The sequence below is a fragment of the Paramacrobiotus metropolitanus genome, unplaced genomic scaffold (genome assembly GCF_019649055.1).
Source record: "Paramacrobiotus metropolitanus isolate TYO unplaced genomic scaffold, Prichtersi_v1.0 Parri_scaffold0000081, whole genome shotgun sequence".
NCBI classification, from domain to species: domain Eukaryota; kingdom Metazoa; phylum Tardigrada; class Eutardigrada; order Parachela; family Macrobiotidae; genus Paramacrobiotus; species Paramacrobiotus metropolitanus.
Genome location: NW_026570301.1, coordinates 285,792 through 302,725, shown reverse-complemented (window position 1 = coordinate 302,725; position 16,934 = coordinate 285,792). Strand labels below are relative to the sequence as shown.

At 44.2% G+C, this 16,934-nt stretch overlaps 1 protein-coding gene, 1 long non-coding RNA gene and 2 other non-coding genes across 4 annotated transcripts; all 4 read left to right on the top strand.

The window, feature by feature from the left end:
- The first annotated feature begins 2,746 nt into the window (after positions 1 to 2,746).
- Positions 2,747 to 6,110, top strand: LOC129595683 (uncharacterized). The gene is made up of 2 exons (XM_055492762.1): positions 2,747 to 3,851; positions 5,445 to 6,110. The coding sequence occupies exons 1-2, from the start codon at positions 3,631 to 3,633 to the stop codon at positions 5,884 to 5,886; spliced, it is 663 nt and encodes a 220-aa protein (XP_055348737.1). The 5' UTR covers positions 2,747 to 3,630; the 3' UTR covers positions 5,887 to 6,110.
- A 3,101-nt stretch (positions 6,111 to 9,211) lies between these two features.
- Positions 9,212 to 9,283, top strand: Trnaq-uug (transfer RNA glutamine (anticodon UUG)). The gene has a single exon. It is a non-coding gene; the product is annotated as a tRNA-Gln (tRNA).
- Positions 9,284 to 11,171: 1,888 nt separating this feature from the next.
- On the top strand, positions 11,172 to 11,650 carry LOC129595719 (uncharacterized). Its single transcript, XR_008691362.1, has 4 exons — positions 11,172 to 11,213; positions 11,281 to 11,353; positions 11,427 to 11,467; positions 11,572 to 11,650. It is a non-coding gene; the product is annotated as an uncharacterized LOC129595719 (long non-coding RNA).
- Positions 11,651 to 16,755: 5,105 nt separating this feature from the next.
- Positions 16,756 to 16,827, top strand: Trnaq-uug (transfer RNA glutamine (anticodon UUG)). Its single transcript has one exon. It is a non-coding gene; the product is annotated as a tRNA-Gln (tRNA).
- The last annotated feature ends 107 nt before the right edge of the window (positions 16,828 to 16,934 follow it).

Sequence of the window (16,934 nt, the reverse complement as noted above, 5' to 3'; positions counted from 1 at the left end):
ACACTTGATTATTAACCGTGCAAATTTTGCTTTTTCGCATTTCAGAAACAAACGACACAGATGTCTCCGCTTTCTTCCACATGGAAAAGCGCTTCGAAAACTAATGAAGCGATATTAATTTTATTATCGCTAAACGCTTGTACACTTGATTTATTCAACACCATTCAGTTCTGCCTTAAAAAGGGACGCAGAAAATCCAATGATTCCGGAGCCGGGAGATCGAAGAACATCAAAACCTGGCACAGCGATGTTTTCAAGGTTTTTCGAACCGTGAGTCGGGTTGCCCGTTAGTCCTCACTTCCCTGTATACTTTAATTATTATTCGTAGGTTAGGCGTAGACTTGATAACAAGTACAGCAAAAATGCAAGATCAAAGTTGGTCTCGGGTAAAATATCTGCTGCAGCAGTGCAGTTCTTGTTGGCTTATGAAACGACATCGAGACATGTAGATTGATAAATAACATTAAATGATCTTTGCTGTTTGCAGCTACTCTGTCCGTTTTCGGCAGTCGCACCGTAAGGCAGAGAAATGCAGTACCCAGATTATTGGATCGCAGAGGATTTGCAGGCTAAAAAATGCATGACCGACAAAGTACCATTCGTTGGAAACGCTGATGTGAAAGAACGTTAGGATAAAATACATGATATTGACCGGAAACCAACAGATAAGTACCGACCCAGTCAGGAAGCTTAAGATGATGAACTGTTTGGTTCTAGCCGCTCCGCATTTCGTGCGTGAGGTGATTTGGATGCCGTTGGTGTCACATGATTATTAGCCGCCGAGTACGTCAGTGTTATTACTGCCAGTTCGGCGCCGTCTCTGGAGTCGAAAACTGCCTCCTGAAATTGGTCTAAATTTTTTACGGAGATGTCGAACAAAAACGTACGAATAGATACAAAAAACCAGACACACTGGGATTATACGATTGATATTATTGTCCACTTGGCGCCAATAATAAATTGCCACGAGATCATTAGCGCAAGATCCATAATGGCGCGAAAGCGATACGGGATGCTACTGATAATTCCCGATAAGCAGAACGCATGAACAAATATAATCGTACCGCCGCAGATCATCAACGCGGTTTTCCTGGTGTGATGCTCGCGGTAGAAAACAGGGAAACGAAGCGCTACCATCCGGTTGACGGCCATCTGGACGTGCGCCCATAACGGTATCACGCTGACCACTCGCAAACAGTATGTGTACCGTATGCATATGCTCCAGCCAAATCGGCCTATATCGACGTCCAGTAGATCCGCGTATAACTGCCACGGTTGCACACCGATCATATAGATGACGGTAAACAGCGCCAAGATATACACGGTGAAGTTGGTCATGTAGCAGGGGCGGACAACGTGGAGGATAAGCAATCCGGATAAACGCAGCTATGGTGATAGTAAGGCCTTGTCCCGAATTCGAAGCAAATCTCGCTATGGTACGGTTGTTCAACCGCACGAGGTGGCTGTATGCAGTGGCCACGCCTACAGATACGGTACGCGAAGCCACCTCGCGAGGTAGAGTTGCTGTATCGCAACGAGATTCCCTTTGAATTCGGGACGAGGCCTAAGAGACGTAAAAAGGCTACGGTGCCCAGCGTACATATGCCGGGATGGACTTGCTGTTGAGCAAAGTGGTGGTGTTGTTATTAAACATTGGCTTAAGTACAAGTAGGTATTTATCTAAATTATTCTGTATTCGCTCGCTCGATATTTGCCAGATCAAACTGAAAAAATGTTTGCCCTTAAAATTTCAGTGCTCAAACCTGAAATAGTATATCAAAGCTGAGCTTCGTGATGCCGTTCCGCAGTCCGTCTTCGATTCTTTAGCTTACAAAGCACATGTGCAGCACGTGCCGAACAACGCATACTGTATTCTGCAGTAATACCAAATTAATTTTACGAGGCGAGGCATAACCGTAGGCTAATATTTTAAGCCTAATTCGCCGCTACAGTAACTCCAGCAGATGATTAACGGGAAAACCCAGTTGGACACGATTTTAGAGACATTAGCGCAAACCCGCAAAGCGCTGGCGGACGTTCATTAACTGGGTAAACACAATTTTCGACTGGTACGCCAACGCACAGGTTTTCCGGTTGTTATCATGCGAAGCGTCTATGCAGTTTCTTAGCGCTACCGAGAATTTTATTAACGAGAGTAATCGAGTTATGAAATTTTGATACACAATACATCCCTGTACAGTGTATGCGAAAACGGGAAGATGTTCACAGTCGCAGTAAGTACAGTACTTGACGCATTGTGTAATCCTAAAGGCAGACAAAAATTTGCAGCTGTCATACTCCAAGCAGTGCGCTATTACTTATTAAGATACGGGTCAATTATGGATGCTTTAAGTCTTGGTAATCACCAGCTGTCAAATAAATGCTTTTCCCAGCGGACAATAACACGGTACTGTTTGGAACAATGGTACGCTGAACGCTCAGTGAACGGGCACCAGACACCACTTTTACGTTCACAGAGCTCCATAGAGCTCTCGGGATCCATAGGCCGGATTGTGTAGCATCCACACCGGAATACAGGACTGTTCGGAGTGCATCCTATCTAACTGCAGTACTTGTATGACATCTTCAGCGTCATAACGGTATGGGTGTATCTCAAGGACCGCCTTGTCGTTTAGCAACCGTTCGTTGCCCGTTTACCTATCGCGAATACTATACATAAAACTCAATCGTGGCATTCGGTTTCTGTGCGGTGGCTTTTGTTATTATTATCACGTTGTCAGGATTCGGATGCAGTATCTCTTATCGATACCGCCACATTACGGTCTCCTCCGCAGTATGCAAAGATCATGTGAAATTTTTCTACATCGGATTTGCGCCGATAGCATTATGCATGGCAAGCAGTCTGTATTCCTAATACTGGGCATTTACGTATACCTACTTATGGAACAGCCCTGCTATGTAACTGCAGCTCGCTCTGACAACACCGGTGCTGGCTGCGGTGACATCATAGGTTAAAGTTAGAGATCGATCACCGCAATGTCTTGAGTTTAGAGGATACTGACTGCGCTCCGGAAGACTGACGAACAATGATACTACTTTTCATGGAACAGAGGGATCGCATCCAGTTGGAAGTACAGCTGACGTCAGCCGGGAATGGTAGCTAGTTATCGAAAATTATATCCGGCCGAACTGCGTGCCATGGCTTGCCGGAATTGTGGCACTTACTATCCGTATAATACTTAACCAAGACATGCACTATTCCCAGTCTTCGATTGGCAGTCCGGCAACTGTGCGGGGAAAAGCGAGAAAAAAATACGGTAATCCGGGATCAATATAAGGTTGCAATAAATTTCCTCCAGGCGCATTAAACTTGCCACACAACCTGCGTGACACCTTCCTCTGCTTATTGATTTATGGGATGAACAGATGAGTCACAGACTCACAAGTGACGATTGCGGAGTATGCGCGGGGCAAAACTCAGACACACTGTATCGAACATGAGGATTTATTCTAGTATGAACGATTTCCACAAAGCAGGCCGCATTCTCGTCCTTAGCATCTTCGAGGATACTCTTCATCAAAATTACTACCGCCTTCATCTTTAAAGACGTTCCGGGCGCCTAGAACGATATTTTGAATATTCTTTCGCTCAAGCGTTCCTACAGTTCCATGGTTTTTGAAAAAATCACATGCGACATGATCCAGCAGACGTTTACATGTCTAACGATTTGTCTGGGACTGACGCTAGTGGCAGCCGTGCCATCAGAAATTGGAGTTGCCGCCACGAAACCTCCGACCACTGGGGACGGGCCGTTGTGTCGCCGACCCGATGCCGCATTGCCTACGAACGGAAAACTGTTAGCGCTTATTGACTGCGTTCATGCGGTGAGGTGAGTATTACTCTGCTTTGACCTATAGCTGCAGAAATCTCTTTTCTTTTAAAACCTAATGTTTTGGAGTAAAAATCAGTTTATCGTAAGAGCAAGGCCGTATATGTATAATATATTAAAATTTTTATGTAGCAGGATACAGTGTGTCCACCGTATTTTCTCCGTTACAGCATTACTAGTACATCGCTTTTCGGTACGACTGCGGTTTTCCTGTTATGTGTTACCATATTCCCACGTCTTCCATCCGCATTTTGCCCGTATTCACCACGCATTTCTTTTCGTTTTAGTTAGCAGCCTTTCCGTTTTAAATAGACGTTTAACGATAAAAAATAGGGGATATTACGTGGGAACACGGTAATACACTAGAGGAATACCGCAGGCACAAGTCGCCGTACGAAAAGCGATTATACCGTGTATCAGCCAAGATACAGGTAGAACATAGAAGATGCGAATACGTGGAAGACGCTGATAATAAAAGGATAAATTTTATACGTGTATGTGATACGAAATGGGCAGCGTTTAAGGAGAATTTGTACTATGGTCGCAAGATAGAAAACGAGATTTTCGAAATTCTACAGTTGTAATAAGAAGGGTTACATCTATCACTGGGCGGAAGTTTAGTAAAATTACGGTGAAAAGAAAAAAGTTATTCAAGTTTTTTTGTTGCCGACCAGGAGCGATTTGGCGGGCTGGCGTATCTTTCTACACTACTGCCACCTGTGGTCAAAATCAGTGAAAGAAAGATTGCTTCAAGAAGCGCTTCTTTCATTCTGAAAGATGCCTTGTGGGTGTTATATACCATGCCAGTTAGCAAGTGTGGTAGGAGCAGACAAGGCTCATGTTTACACAGTGAGGACGCATAGAGCATGACAAAGGCGCTAGACAATGGAAAGATATAGCGTTGTCCCGTGAGTGCACCTGAAAGAGTGGCCAAAGTCCACTCTTCGGTGTGCACACAATCTAGTGTGGCGGCACTGCATGCGCAGAATCGGTAAGACCAAAGGAAAGCGCAGTACAAAAGAAGGTTCTTCGTCCCATCCTGAACAATTTTCGAAAAACAACTTCTAAAATCAATAACAATTCGCAAAGGTTTCAGAAAATTTCTAACTTTGATCAGACTTCAGAAAAATCATTTTCAAAAAGAATTGTGAAGCGTTTTCGTGGAAAATGTTTATGTACTCTTTAACAAATAAAAAAAAGTAACTTTGGGTGTAAAAAAGTTTGTTTTTTGCAGCACCGGATGGGTTTTTTTGAAAAATCGCTCCACAATACTTTAGTCATTCCATCGGAGCACATTGTTGTGCTTGAATGAAAAATTTAAAAAATCTGCTTGAATTGTTATTGCGTCCGCAAAATAACGACTTTAAATCAGTAACTTTTACACTTTAAAATACCCAAACCGAGTTCAAACTTCTAACTTATGTAGTGAAAATATCATAGTGTTTGGTGAAATGCATAGTTAGCATGCAGCACAAGGACACGCATTTCGCCAGCGAGAACAGTGAAAAGAGGTCGAAATCGGTAGAATCTCTACTTAACGGAGCCAGTGTGGTTTTATGCGGCCTCGAAAAATATGGCACTATTTATTTTCAGCATCAACCAGCAGGCACTTTCTGAGCGCATGACGCTGTTGGAACAACGCATTTCCGTTGAATTGCCCGATTACTCCGCCCTTACGGACGTACTTACTGAGCCGGACAGTGACGATGACGACATCCCGGAATCCTTGCCACCCGTTGGCGAAGAGCCGTGGACGAGAAAACCCGTTCCTGTTAGCAATCGCCCATCTTTGCTGTACCGAATCCTCGGCATCGAAAGCAGCTCGGAGATTTTACCAGTTATAGCGTTAATTGTGGTCAGTTCAGGGGTTGTGCTGATGGTCGGCATGGGGGTATCAGTTATCGCGAGCGTATTTAAGCAGCCCGTGATTGTCGCACTGGTCGTCCTTGTCGTGGTTGCAGTGGGAGTCTTCAATTTGTACACGAGGGTCATGCCACTTCTTATCGGTTTTTCAGCCGTTGATGTGTTTCGTTAGCGAATATCTGACTTATTGTTCGTTTACAAGTCAGTAGATTTGTGCCGCTTTTAGCATTCAGTTCTCATTTTAATTCTCTAAAAATCTTGCCTTTTGGCTTAGCACTATATTCCTGTATGTTAGATAAATATATAAACGACGAATACGAATTTTCTTCTCTCTTGCACACTTTGTAACTGTTCCTTCCAGTTTGGAAAACGCCAGCACTTTTGTGCGGTGACTATTGCATCTCGGTTGGTTTCCATTTTTTTACATTGTAGTACTTCCTTGGTCTGGCGTCTATCCAATAAACTGCTTCCGAAATTCTATCGGTGCTCTCCGTTCGCCGTTCCAATCCTTTGCATTTACAATTGTTAATTGCAAGTGTGGTTATTTGAACAACAGACGTCTGTATATCTCGATGCGAGTACAGAAACTCGGGTAGAGCAGGTCGGCGGCGCGGCGGCATATGCTAAGTCGAAGGTGCAGGTGATGACCTCACCGGTTCGAGCTTCCGATATCCCCACTTCCACCCGACTGCCCCCAAACAAATTACTCCGTCCGGTAAGAGTTCACGATAGGAGGTGGTCCGGTGTGGTGAAATGTACCAGTAAGGCAGATGCTTCGCCAGCGTCGGTCCAGCTGGATTTCGCTGTCAGGCAGTTGGTTAGCGGTTCTAACGGCGATATCCATCCAGTGTCCGGTGGCATTGTGCCTAAGCGACGATTGTGACTGAATGAGCATGTAGCGACGGATGAGATTACATGTTTGCGGTGGTGCAGGTCGGCGGCGCGGCGGCGTATGCGACAATGAAGGTGCAGGTGCGACCTCACCTTGACGTGTGTCCGATACCCACTTTCGCCCGACTGCCCCCAAACAATCTGTCCGGTCAGGTAAAGGTTATAAGTTGAGGTGACCCGAGGTGTTGAGGGTAGCGGCTGTGTGATGACATCACCAGCGCCCGGCTGGGTAGGGTTCAGGTTCAGGCACACCGATGCGGCCATCGTAAAGTTGGTTTTATCTTGTCATTTATGGAGACAGTCAGGCAAGCAGTCCGGCGATGGCGAAGGCGTGGCGCATGGGAACGCGCATCCACTGGCAGTGTCACCTCAAGGGTCGGTTTTCGTGCAGTTGACGGCCCGGTGGCTGGAATCCCCACACCGGAAACAAGTGTGAATCCGGTGCGCTTTGCAGGGCGTTGTGCAGCTGCCGAAATTAAAATTGCGACATACTTCTCCTTCAGCGGCGGCGACGTTTTGGATGGGCTGCCCATAACCTGGTTGCCCCTTCCGTGGCAGCGGGCAGCTGCTAATAAAGTGCCCAGCCATGCCACAATTGCGGCATTCGTCGTCCTTCTTTTGCTCCTTCACGCGGCGAATATTGTCAGTCGGCTCTACACGCGTGTTACGAAGCGGGTTCTGGATACAATCAATGTACGTATCTTCGTGCTGATGCGCCCAGAGATCGTACTCCCGCGGGTGGCTGGTAATAAACGCACGGAACTGCCTGTCGTACTCAAGCCAGTTAGCGGTCGGGACATCACGCTCAGCGTACGACGCAATAATGGCCAGGTATTTAAAAAACTTCGCAGATAACATCGGTGCGACGGTGATGCGGTAGCTGGCAAATACGGAAAAGGCTCCTGCCCATGCCTCGAACGAGTCAATTCTGACTTTGCCATCTTCAGGGGTGAGCGTCATTTTCCCGTCCACAAAGGACAGATTAGACTGCAGTTTTTTGGGCTTCTCGACCCTGTTTCGCCGCAGCAACAGATCGAAGTCCACATACTCCTCAAAGTCCAGCAGTTTCTTTCGTAGCTTTTTATCAGGAATCGATGGCAGCTGATGAACAGAGTAATCAGACGTAGATGGCTGCAGCACTGGTGGCCCTAAGCGGCCGAGCATCTCGGGGCGGTCGCCATGGCGCTGAGGCGCTGCGCTACGCTCTGGCGAGCTATTGCTGTCGCTGTCCTGTTCAGAGGATGAGGAACCACTTTTCTCACCTCGATTTCTACGGCGCTTGCGTTTTCCGCCATCTGCCTTGTTTACGGAGTCCACCTGATGCACGATTCTCCCGAAGTCGTCACCAAGCTGGATCTGAAGGTTTGACGAAGGGGACAAGGGGCGCACCGCTTGAGGCAGCTGAGTTCTCATTACGGCGAGCAGCGAGTCCAGCTGTTGCTGATGTTTTTGCTGCTGCTGAAGGACAGACTGAAGAGTAGGTTCTACTAATTGAACTTCACTCGATCCAGATGGTTCAGGGCGAACTATGATGCTTTTCAGGCGCTGTTTTGGTGGTACTTTTTGGCGAGGGGCTCTCCGGTGTTTTTTGGCCGTCTTCTTGCTTCTGGTGGCTGGAGGCATTATGTACCGATTCCACAGGTGGAATTACTGTCTTAATTTTATCAAACTGTTGAGGAAAAATAAGTGCTGAAAATGAAAACAGGAGAGAGCTAATCAACGCAATGATAAACAACAGCTCGACAACACGACTGATCGGAACAGAATGCGAAAGGCAATCGGGCCGCGTGCACGGCCGGCGGCAGCTAACACGTATTCGCCAGGCATGACAAAGAAAGTGGGCTGAGCCTGCGCGAAACAAAGAAGTACATGGAATTTACCACGAATTTAACTTCACTTAGCTAGCTAACTGTCCTATACATTACAAAGCCATAAGCAATACTGATAGTTCTCTGCACGGCCTCAACGCTAATGGCACTTCCGGTGCGGAGATCCGTGCCAATTGGAAGTTGTGCAGCCTGAAGAAGAATTTCATCATGCACAACAAAATCTAGGATCAGGAAGCCGTCGACGAGGAACTTTTATATTCACCAACAGCGACAACGCAACAGCAGGGACCAAAAAGCTACCCTGCGTTCCCATACTCAAAGCCATTCGATACATACTTCTATGTATATCCAGTTGGCCTACCAAATGTAGACATTAGCACTGAAAAAAGTAAAGCTCGTTTAAAAGAAACCATTTTTTTGCTCGTATGCACACTGCGCTGACTGCATTGAGATCACTATTAATTGGTTCACCTTTCTGTCTTAAATTATGCCTACAGTATGTATGCAGCCTACCAGTATTAATTGTTTTTGTTTTGTTCATATCTGTACTGCATAAAAAATAAAAGGAGTTAGCTGTAGAAACAGCTACATTACTGAATGCATTCAGTAACACTAACTGCTGTTAACACTGCTTAGCCTCTATGGGAGAGCACTTGAAGGAAATGCCTAACCAAGCACTTCTGTTCGCCACTTCCAGCAACTCAAAGCGCACCATTTCTTTAACACGGAATTTTCTTATATTGTTGAATAAACGAAACCAAATATGATAGGAATGGCGGCTGTATGGTGTAGTGGTTAGCACGTCGGACTTTGAATCCGTCGACCCGAGTTCGACTCTCGGTACGGCCTTCTGCTTTTTGTTCTGCGCTATAACCGCCAATGGGAAATCAGAGATTGTACAAAGTGTTGGCTTGGCAAAAAACTTTCTACGATTAATTTTATGTTGTTTGCACTGCCTCTTGCTTATCAGTTCTTTATTCTGTTTATTCGACATTTTTTATGTCACCTGGATATTCGACAAAACTTAGACTATCTGCTTATTAATTTACTCGATTTCTTGTTCTACATTTGCCGCAAGCGCACAATAGTACGAAGTGCGTATTATAATACGAGGTGCGATGCGAGGTCGTACTATACCGGGTGCCAGAACAGAAGCAGTCGTAGCAATCGATATCGAGTCTTTTTCCAGAAAAGATCGTTTTACGCGGCATTATTCTTGTCGCTTGCAGTTCCCCAGGATTACTGTTGCACACGTTGTAACAGTCCCGTCAAGCGCCCGCTCCCGCCTCCACCCATGGCTATTGTACGCTTGACCACGACCTTTCCGTTCATTACACGTGGTGTCAGTATGTCTGTTTCAACAAAATCAAGAGCCATGCGCTTTTGTTCAAGAGTACCACAGCCTAACGATATGTTGACTTGCCCTCGTGCTGGCGTTTGGGCTGTTGAATTGTACAATTAAGGTTACTGCACCTTGCACTTACCGAAATTTTGTACAGTTTGAGCGGAGCCAGGTCGCCTTGACTTATCGCAATAACGTTGATAAGAAATCCTCTATTTGTAACATTTTGCATCGGCATGCTTAATACTTGTATACCAGGTGTACAAAATTTTACGTCACCCGTTATGTGTCCACTTTACACGCTGTTGAACTGGGCATACATAAACAGTAAATACAACGTAAATTTCAAAATCATGTTTACGGCAAACGCCCTGCTACGGCACGCCACGCTACAATGATTATGCTTGTGCCCCCCAAATATAGAAGTACAACATGTTTATCAAATGAATCCTTTTTTTTATTTGCTTTGCTTTAGCTATTCTATATACGATTATTTTTTCGTATTCGGTTCGTATTAGAATTTACTGTATATTATTATTATTTTCATTGAAATGGGCGTAGTGCAGTTACCAATTACCAACGCGCCAGTATCGCGCTCTTTTTACGCTTTGCCTGTACCTTTACATGCTCGATTTGTCGACGAACTTGTATATAGGACAAAAAGCATATATAAAAAGCAAAAGCATGTACATTATATAGAAATGCCGCCCTTCTGTGCAGCTCTGTTATGTTAGGGCAGCTAGCGTTAACATCATTGGTGCAGCACCCGTGGTGCTAACTGCGGTGACATCGTAGCGTTACTTCCGTAACGGATAGAACTCAATCACTCCATTGTGTTGCATTTCAAGGCACCACACTGCGTTCAGGAAGATTGGGATAGTAATGACATTTCATGATCGGCTGGATCGCATTCAACTGAGCGTACAGCTACCGTCAGCCAGGGAAGAGCAGCAGTGTCTAGTTTTACCGAAAATTAGGTTTGACTGATTGTGCGTGACGTATCACACCAGCGATGCCGCAATTTTTGGCGCTCACCAGTCGTGCATTACTTAGCCGCGGCATGCAGTATCTCAAAGAAATTTGACCTTCCATTGTAAACCCGGTCACAGTGAAGAGAGAAATGTGAGAAACCCGTAATCCGGGACGAGTATAAGGCTACAATGCATATCCTTCCGGCGCACTAGGTTTACCGCAAAACTGCAACCGGCGTTACAAACTTCCCTGCTTGTCGATCTATAACCTGAACGGATGAGTCACAAGTGACGCACGCGACGTATGGGCGAGCTAAAAGTCAGTGACACTGTATTGTACGCGTAAATATATGTTTCAGGCTAGATCAATAACTGTCGACACAAGAGTCCCCATCCTCATTACCAGAATCTTCCAGGATACGGTTTCATTGTTACCACCGCGCCCAGAACTTAGAAGAATTTCGAGGTGCTTAAAACTCAGGGTATCTGTATAATTCTGAATTTTTTGCGCTCACGGGTTCTTATTGTTCCAGGGTTCATCGACAAATACATCATATTGCCCATAATTATTACTATGAACTCCAGCTGTATTTTACCTAAATTACGGTACGTATATTCTTTTCTACGAAATATGTTGGTCATCCTCTAGTTATATTCCAACGTATTCTTCTGTTTTAAGTACGCAACACGTTAGGAATACGCGGAAATGCTTGGAATATGGTAAGACAAAACAAGAAAGCGGCATTTCTATATAATATAAAAGCGGGATAAAGAAGAATAAATACACTGTGGATGCAAAAAAATTCTACACAGACTATTTGCAGAATGCTGAAATCATACAACCGAACCGGGATGGAATACCTGTCCGAAGCCAAGCCTTTTACAGCGAAAAAAATGCAGTCCATTTTATATTGGTAAGAAATTAGTAATCAAATTAACTTTTTTTTTGCTCCGAAAACAGGTGATAAAAAAAGAAAAGCAATTTTCTAAATAAAACAATACGTTTAAGTAAAGTAACGCTCACCTCACAGCATGAACGCATTCAATAAGCGCCTGCAGTTTTTCGTCGGTGTTCAAGGCGGCCTCCGGTCGGGAGCACGATGCCCCGTTACTGGTCAGAGGCTCCATGTCGGCATCTCCTGTGTCCAACGGCGCGGCCATCACTAGCGTTATTCCCAGACTAATCGTTAAAAATAGAAGCCTCTGCTGAGAGGTTCCATTTCGAGGATCATCGGTTATCGAGAGCAGGCCAGTAACTTATGTTGTAATGTTACATAAAAATCCTCAGCCTTTTAGCAGGTCCTTTTAGCTTTTCGAAATTTTCTGGTGGTCGGCGTAGCACTGGAAATGGAGGCTAATTGAACTTATTATACTTTTGTAACAGGCAGAGCGAGCAGCTCTTGGCATTTAATGTTTTTGGCTCTTTTTATGGTGTTTACCACTTTTTTAACTTTTAAGGTGGAACAATCTTTTCTTCTGATCTGATTCTTCATACATAATTTAATTTCGTAGTTAACGGTGTTTGAAAATGCCAGACAGCTTCGGCGGGGATACAGACAAGCATAAAAGTCATTAGTTGAAATTCGAGTTTTAGTGATTTTCATGAGACAAAAAGGTTTATGATGTACATATTAATGGGGGGGCAAAAAGTTGTACAAGAGCTTGTGCTCGTAGTGTTTCTATAGATTCCGCTGCATTATTCGTCAAAACGTGCTATAGAAGCAATGTTAAAACAAGCCACATTGCTAAGGAGTTAAAGGAGTAGCAGAACTAAAAGAGCACTAAAAGAGAGCGATACAGGTCGTAATATGATTCCGAATAACAAGCAAGATATTTGCTAACCAAACATATTAAGGGCAGAGAAACCGATGATGAGTGGCATGATCCTGGTGTACAGGTTGAAGACCACGACGACAATCAGAACAAAGGCAAGCAGGGCCTTGGGAAAGGGCTCATTAGATATGCTCATTATAGCTGCTACTCCCCCGGAGACCAACATCAAACCCAGTAAGCTGAACAGCATTGCTAAAAAGACCAGAAAAACATCCAGACCGCGTTCGATGCCGAGAATTCGGTAGAGCAAGCAGGGGCGGACGCTGGCAGCAACCGGTTTACTCGTCAACGGCTCTTCGCAAGCTGGTTGATCCGTTTCCCATGTGCCATCAGAGTCACTGTCCGGTTCCGCAGATCCGTTCGCAATCGTGGAGTAAGCGGATAAATCAACGGAAATGCGTTGCTCCATCAGCGTCATGCGCTGAGCAAGTGCCAGTTGGTTCAAGCTGAAAACACATCGTGCTAATTTTTTCCAGACTGCGTAAATCGACACCTGCTGTTTGCTCAACGTTTCCTGCCACACTGGCATTATGGCACCGCGACATTTTGCCGAGGACAATTATTTGCAGGACATTGATCGCAGACATGTCGCGGCGACGTCAATTTGCCAAGCGACATTTCGTTGCAGTACATTTAGTTGGCAGGACACCATGCCGCGAAACATTTCGTTCGCGGGTCGCGGGGTCGTTTCCACGGCAAGACACTTCAACGTAAAGCGCAACATATAAAACAGGAAGCATGAAAAATTATAAGAAAATGAAATAAAACACAAGAAAACAGAAGAAATGATAAGAATGTAGCCTAAAGATATGTGAACTTTAAGCGTATCGCTTTATTTGCGGTAAACTGCCCGCGACCAGACGTCTTGCGTCATAATGTTGCAAAGCTAAATTGTTTCAAAGCAGTATGTCCTAAACCGAAATGTCCCAGCGTACTATATGTCCCAACCAATTTGTCCCAAAACGAAATAAAAAATTCTTTCACTATATCAGCTCACTTTCATGACGACCTAAAAATTTAGAAAATTTTACTAGGAAACATTAACAGATAAATAAATTTATAAAATAGTTTAAAAAGTGCTGTCGAATAAAGGCAAACTATCTGCGAGCACTTTATTGAGAACGAAAGGTTTACAATAATAAAGCCACACTGGCCAAACCCTAGGTATGCGTACCGTCCGCCTTCGGCTTCCGCGTTCTCTTCGCCTTAGCATTTTGACCGGTGCGCATTCGCTTTCGCCATCCAAAAGATGCGCGTTTTTATTGGTTTCGATATGTCATTCGTATGTTATTCTTCTGTTTTCTTGCTTCCTTTTGTTTCATTGTGGTTTTTATATTATTCTTGTTTTCTGGCGCGGTGCTTATGTGTACGCGCGTAGTATAGAGTAGTTTAGCAGGAAAGCAGTAATAAGAACAGCCATACTCGTACTGTTTGTGACTTTTCGAAACCAAAGCGACGCACAAACAACCTTTAGCAAGATTTGCTCTGATGTTCGATAATACGTAATTATTGACTGCTAACTAGTTCGTTTTTCAGCTGCTCCGCTACACATATGCTAGTATTGTACCTAACGAAACACATGATGGTCGACGACCACAAAATCGAACGAATACGGTGAACGTTAACTCTGTCTTCGTGCAACACGTTAACTCTGCTTTCGTTCAACGCTACCCTTGTCATGAGCGCATTTTACCGTTATACGACGAAAGTGAACAATAATTAAGCACCAGGCACTGCTGAAAGCATTTAAGCACACGCAGTACGCCGTATGCTTAACGCAGCAGAACTGCGTGTTCTTGTTGTAACAACCGTCATTTGCGAGTCAAAAAAACAGCGCGTCTCTTCGTGTTGAAGCGGAACGGGCGCACAGGACGAGACTTTCGAGCATGCCGTCGTTTCCGATTTTATTAAGGTGGATTTTCGTGGGATCAGGTGAGCAACGAACATAGAAAAAAAAATTGGTCAATGCCACGGGAAAACACGGGTGTTGGCTGCGTGCGCGGCTTGTAAAATTTGAGATCTTTACGTTTACCGGTTTACGTGTTGGCTGAATTGATTTTCGAGTCTTCTTGTTGTGATTTTCAAGTAATTCACAGTACCGCATTAACAAGCATGAGCTGGGAACACATTCACAATACTTATGATATATGACAAACTTTGCAATACCCCGATTCTGCGGCAAGCAAGTTTTTGATGTACTTTAAACTCCCTCGGAGCACGTCACGCCGCCTTTAAAACGGCTGTTTCAGTATACTTATGGAGGTCATTTTAATGTACACTTTTGCTTCTAATGCATGATCTACGAAACTACTGCAGTTCCTCGGTCAACGAGGCTTTTTGGAACTCAAAAAAACGCCCATCCTGAGGACATCCTTTCGAGTTTGGATGAAGAAAACATGAACGTTTTTTCTCTCAAATGGAACCGAGTACTACCTACCTGTATTTTTGTTAAAAGAGTACTCATTTTGTGACAAATTTCGATAGTGATTATGTAAAAAAACCAGAAAGAAAAGTATACAAAGACTTTAAATTTTTAGTAAATAAATTTTAATTAAATAAATTTATAAGTAAATAAAATATCCGTGCACGCATCCAAAGCCCGTGCAGGAATCCCGTGCTGCCAGCCAGTACCCATTCCCCAACTCCGTGCCCACAGCCAACACCCGTGAGTACCCAAAAATGTCCCCCCGTGCGTACAGGCTACAACCATAATGTAAAAATTTTCAATCTGTTGTTAGCGTCTACCATCGTGTTATGCCAGTCCCCCACCGATTACGGCCTAACTACTATTGCATCCTTCAACACAACAGCGTCAAAGTACCCTTGGAGCTGTTCTGGGGATGCGCATCCGAACAGCCAGAACGCATGCGCAGGTATGTATTACCTGATAACTTGAATTTCAAGTTCCAATTTTTTTAAAGCAAAGGTGCGAAAGTCGGCAGAAAGCCGCACTTGCAGTGAACAACAGGCTAAATTATCAGTATATCCAGTTGTTAAAGTAGCCGGCATGCGCCAGTTGAATAAAAACTAACAGTCTCCAATTAAATGAAAACGAGCTGGTAGAACGACTAAAAACGTTTTGCGAATTCGGGCTAAGTTTTCTATGAACACTGCCAAACCTTCTGAATAAAGGGCCCGTTTCAGCATGCTGGTGGGGTGGCCGGTGCCAGGATCTCCATGGATTCTGTTGTCAAGTAGTCCGTGACGACCCCTGCTCGTGCGCCGGATTATGTTGTATTGATGCCGCGGTTCTTTTATGTAATATTACCACAAAGGTTACTTGTCCAACGTGATTTACCTTTGAATATCTCTCCTTGTGAAAAAGCATGGTTGTTGTGAATTCCAAAGTATTCAAAATTTATATGCTGGCACTGGCAACACACTGTGCGCCGTCGGCATTTTCACCTTAAACATGCAGATCTGTTTTTCCGGTATAATATATTTCTAATAAAGCAAATTTTCGAGTATCTTGCCACTTGTTTTTAGAACCAAGTATAGCACTTAACAATCCGTTGTCCTGCTTTGCCGCATGTACTGTAGTTCGAACCAGCAGAATTCTCAAAGCATATTTCAACAAAATGAGATGAATACCACAAAAAGTGCACTTTATTCCGTCGTGTGCGGTTCCTGTGTTCAAACAAGATTGAAGCTTTTTTTATCCGAAATTTCACAATACATAATACCAGCATAACACTTGGCGGCAAAGCGGAACTCTTCCCTTATCAGTTATCACATAATTATTTAAATGTATTGTACACTTGGTATAGTAAATATACTGTAGGCATACTGTACTGTACTGCAGGAACACTGGAGCTTTCATTAAAAAAAGGTTTCTTAGATCGTTTGCTCACTGGGCTGCAACATACGGCGGAATCGGGCGGACTAACCAGTGAATCACAGCTTTGCAGTAAACTGTACATTCTTATAGTACTGTCTGGAGATCAGTAATTATTTATACCGCATAGTACTAGAGAATGGTTTAATATTTATGGAAACACCGGTACTACCGCTTATATTCAGCAAGAAAATACTGAGCCTATGTATGCGAGCACTTCAAAAAATTCCCGATGTAAGCACTTTTGGACATAACCACCCGCAATACAAAACGTATCATTTCATTTACACGGCACTTGCATACGTTGTTGAATAATGAAACTAAGGATCATAACAACGGCGGCTGTATGGTGTAGTGGTTAGCACGTCGGACTTTGAATCCGTCGACCCGAGTTCGACTCTCGGTACGGCCTTCTGTTTTTTTCGTCTGCCAATCTGCGTTAAGCTTCGGTCTTTTGTAATGTCAAAATTTTGAAGGGCTAAGCGATTGATCGATAATAATCGTTACTATGCACGGCCT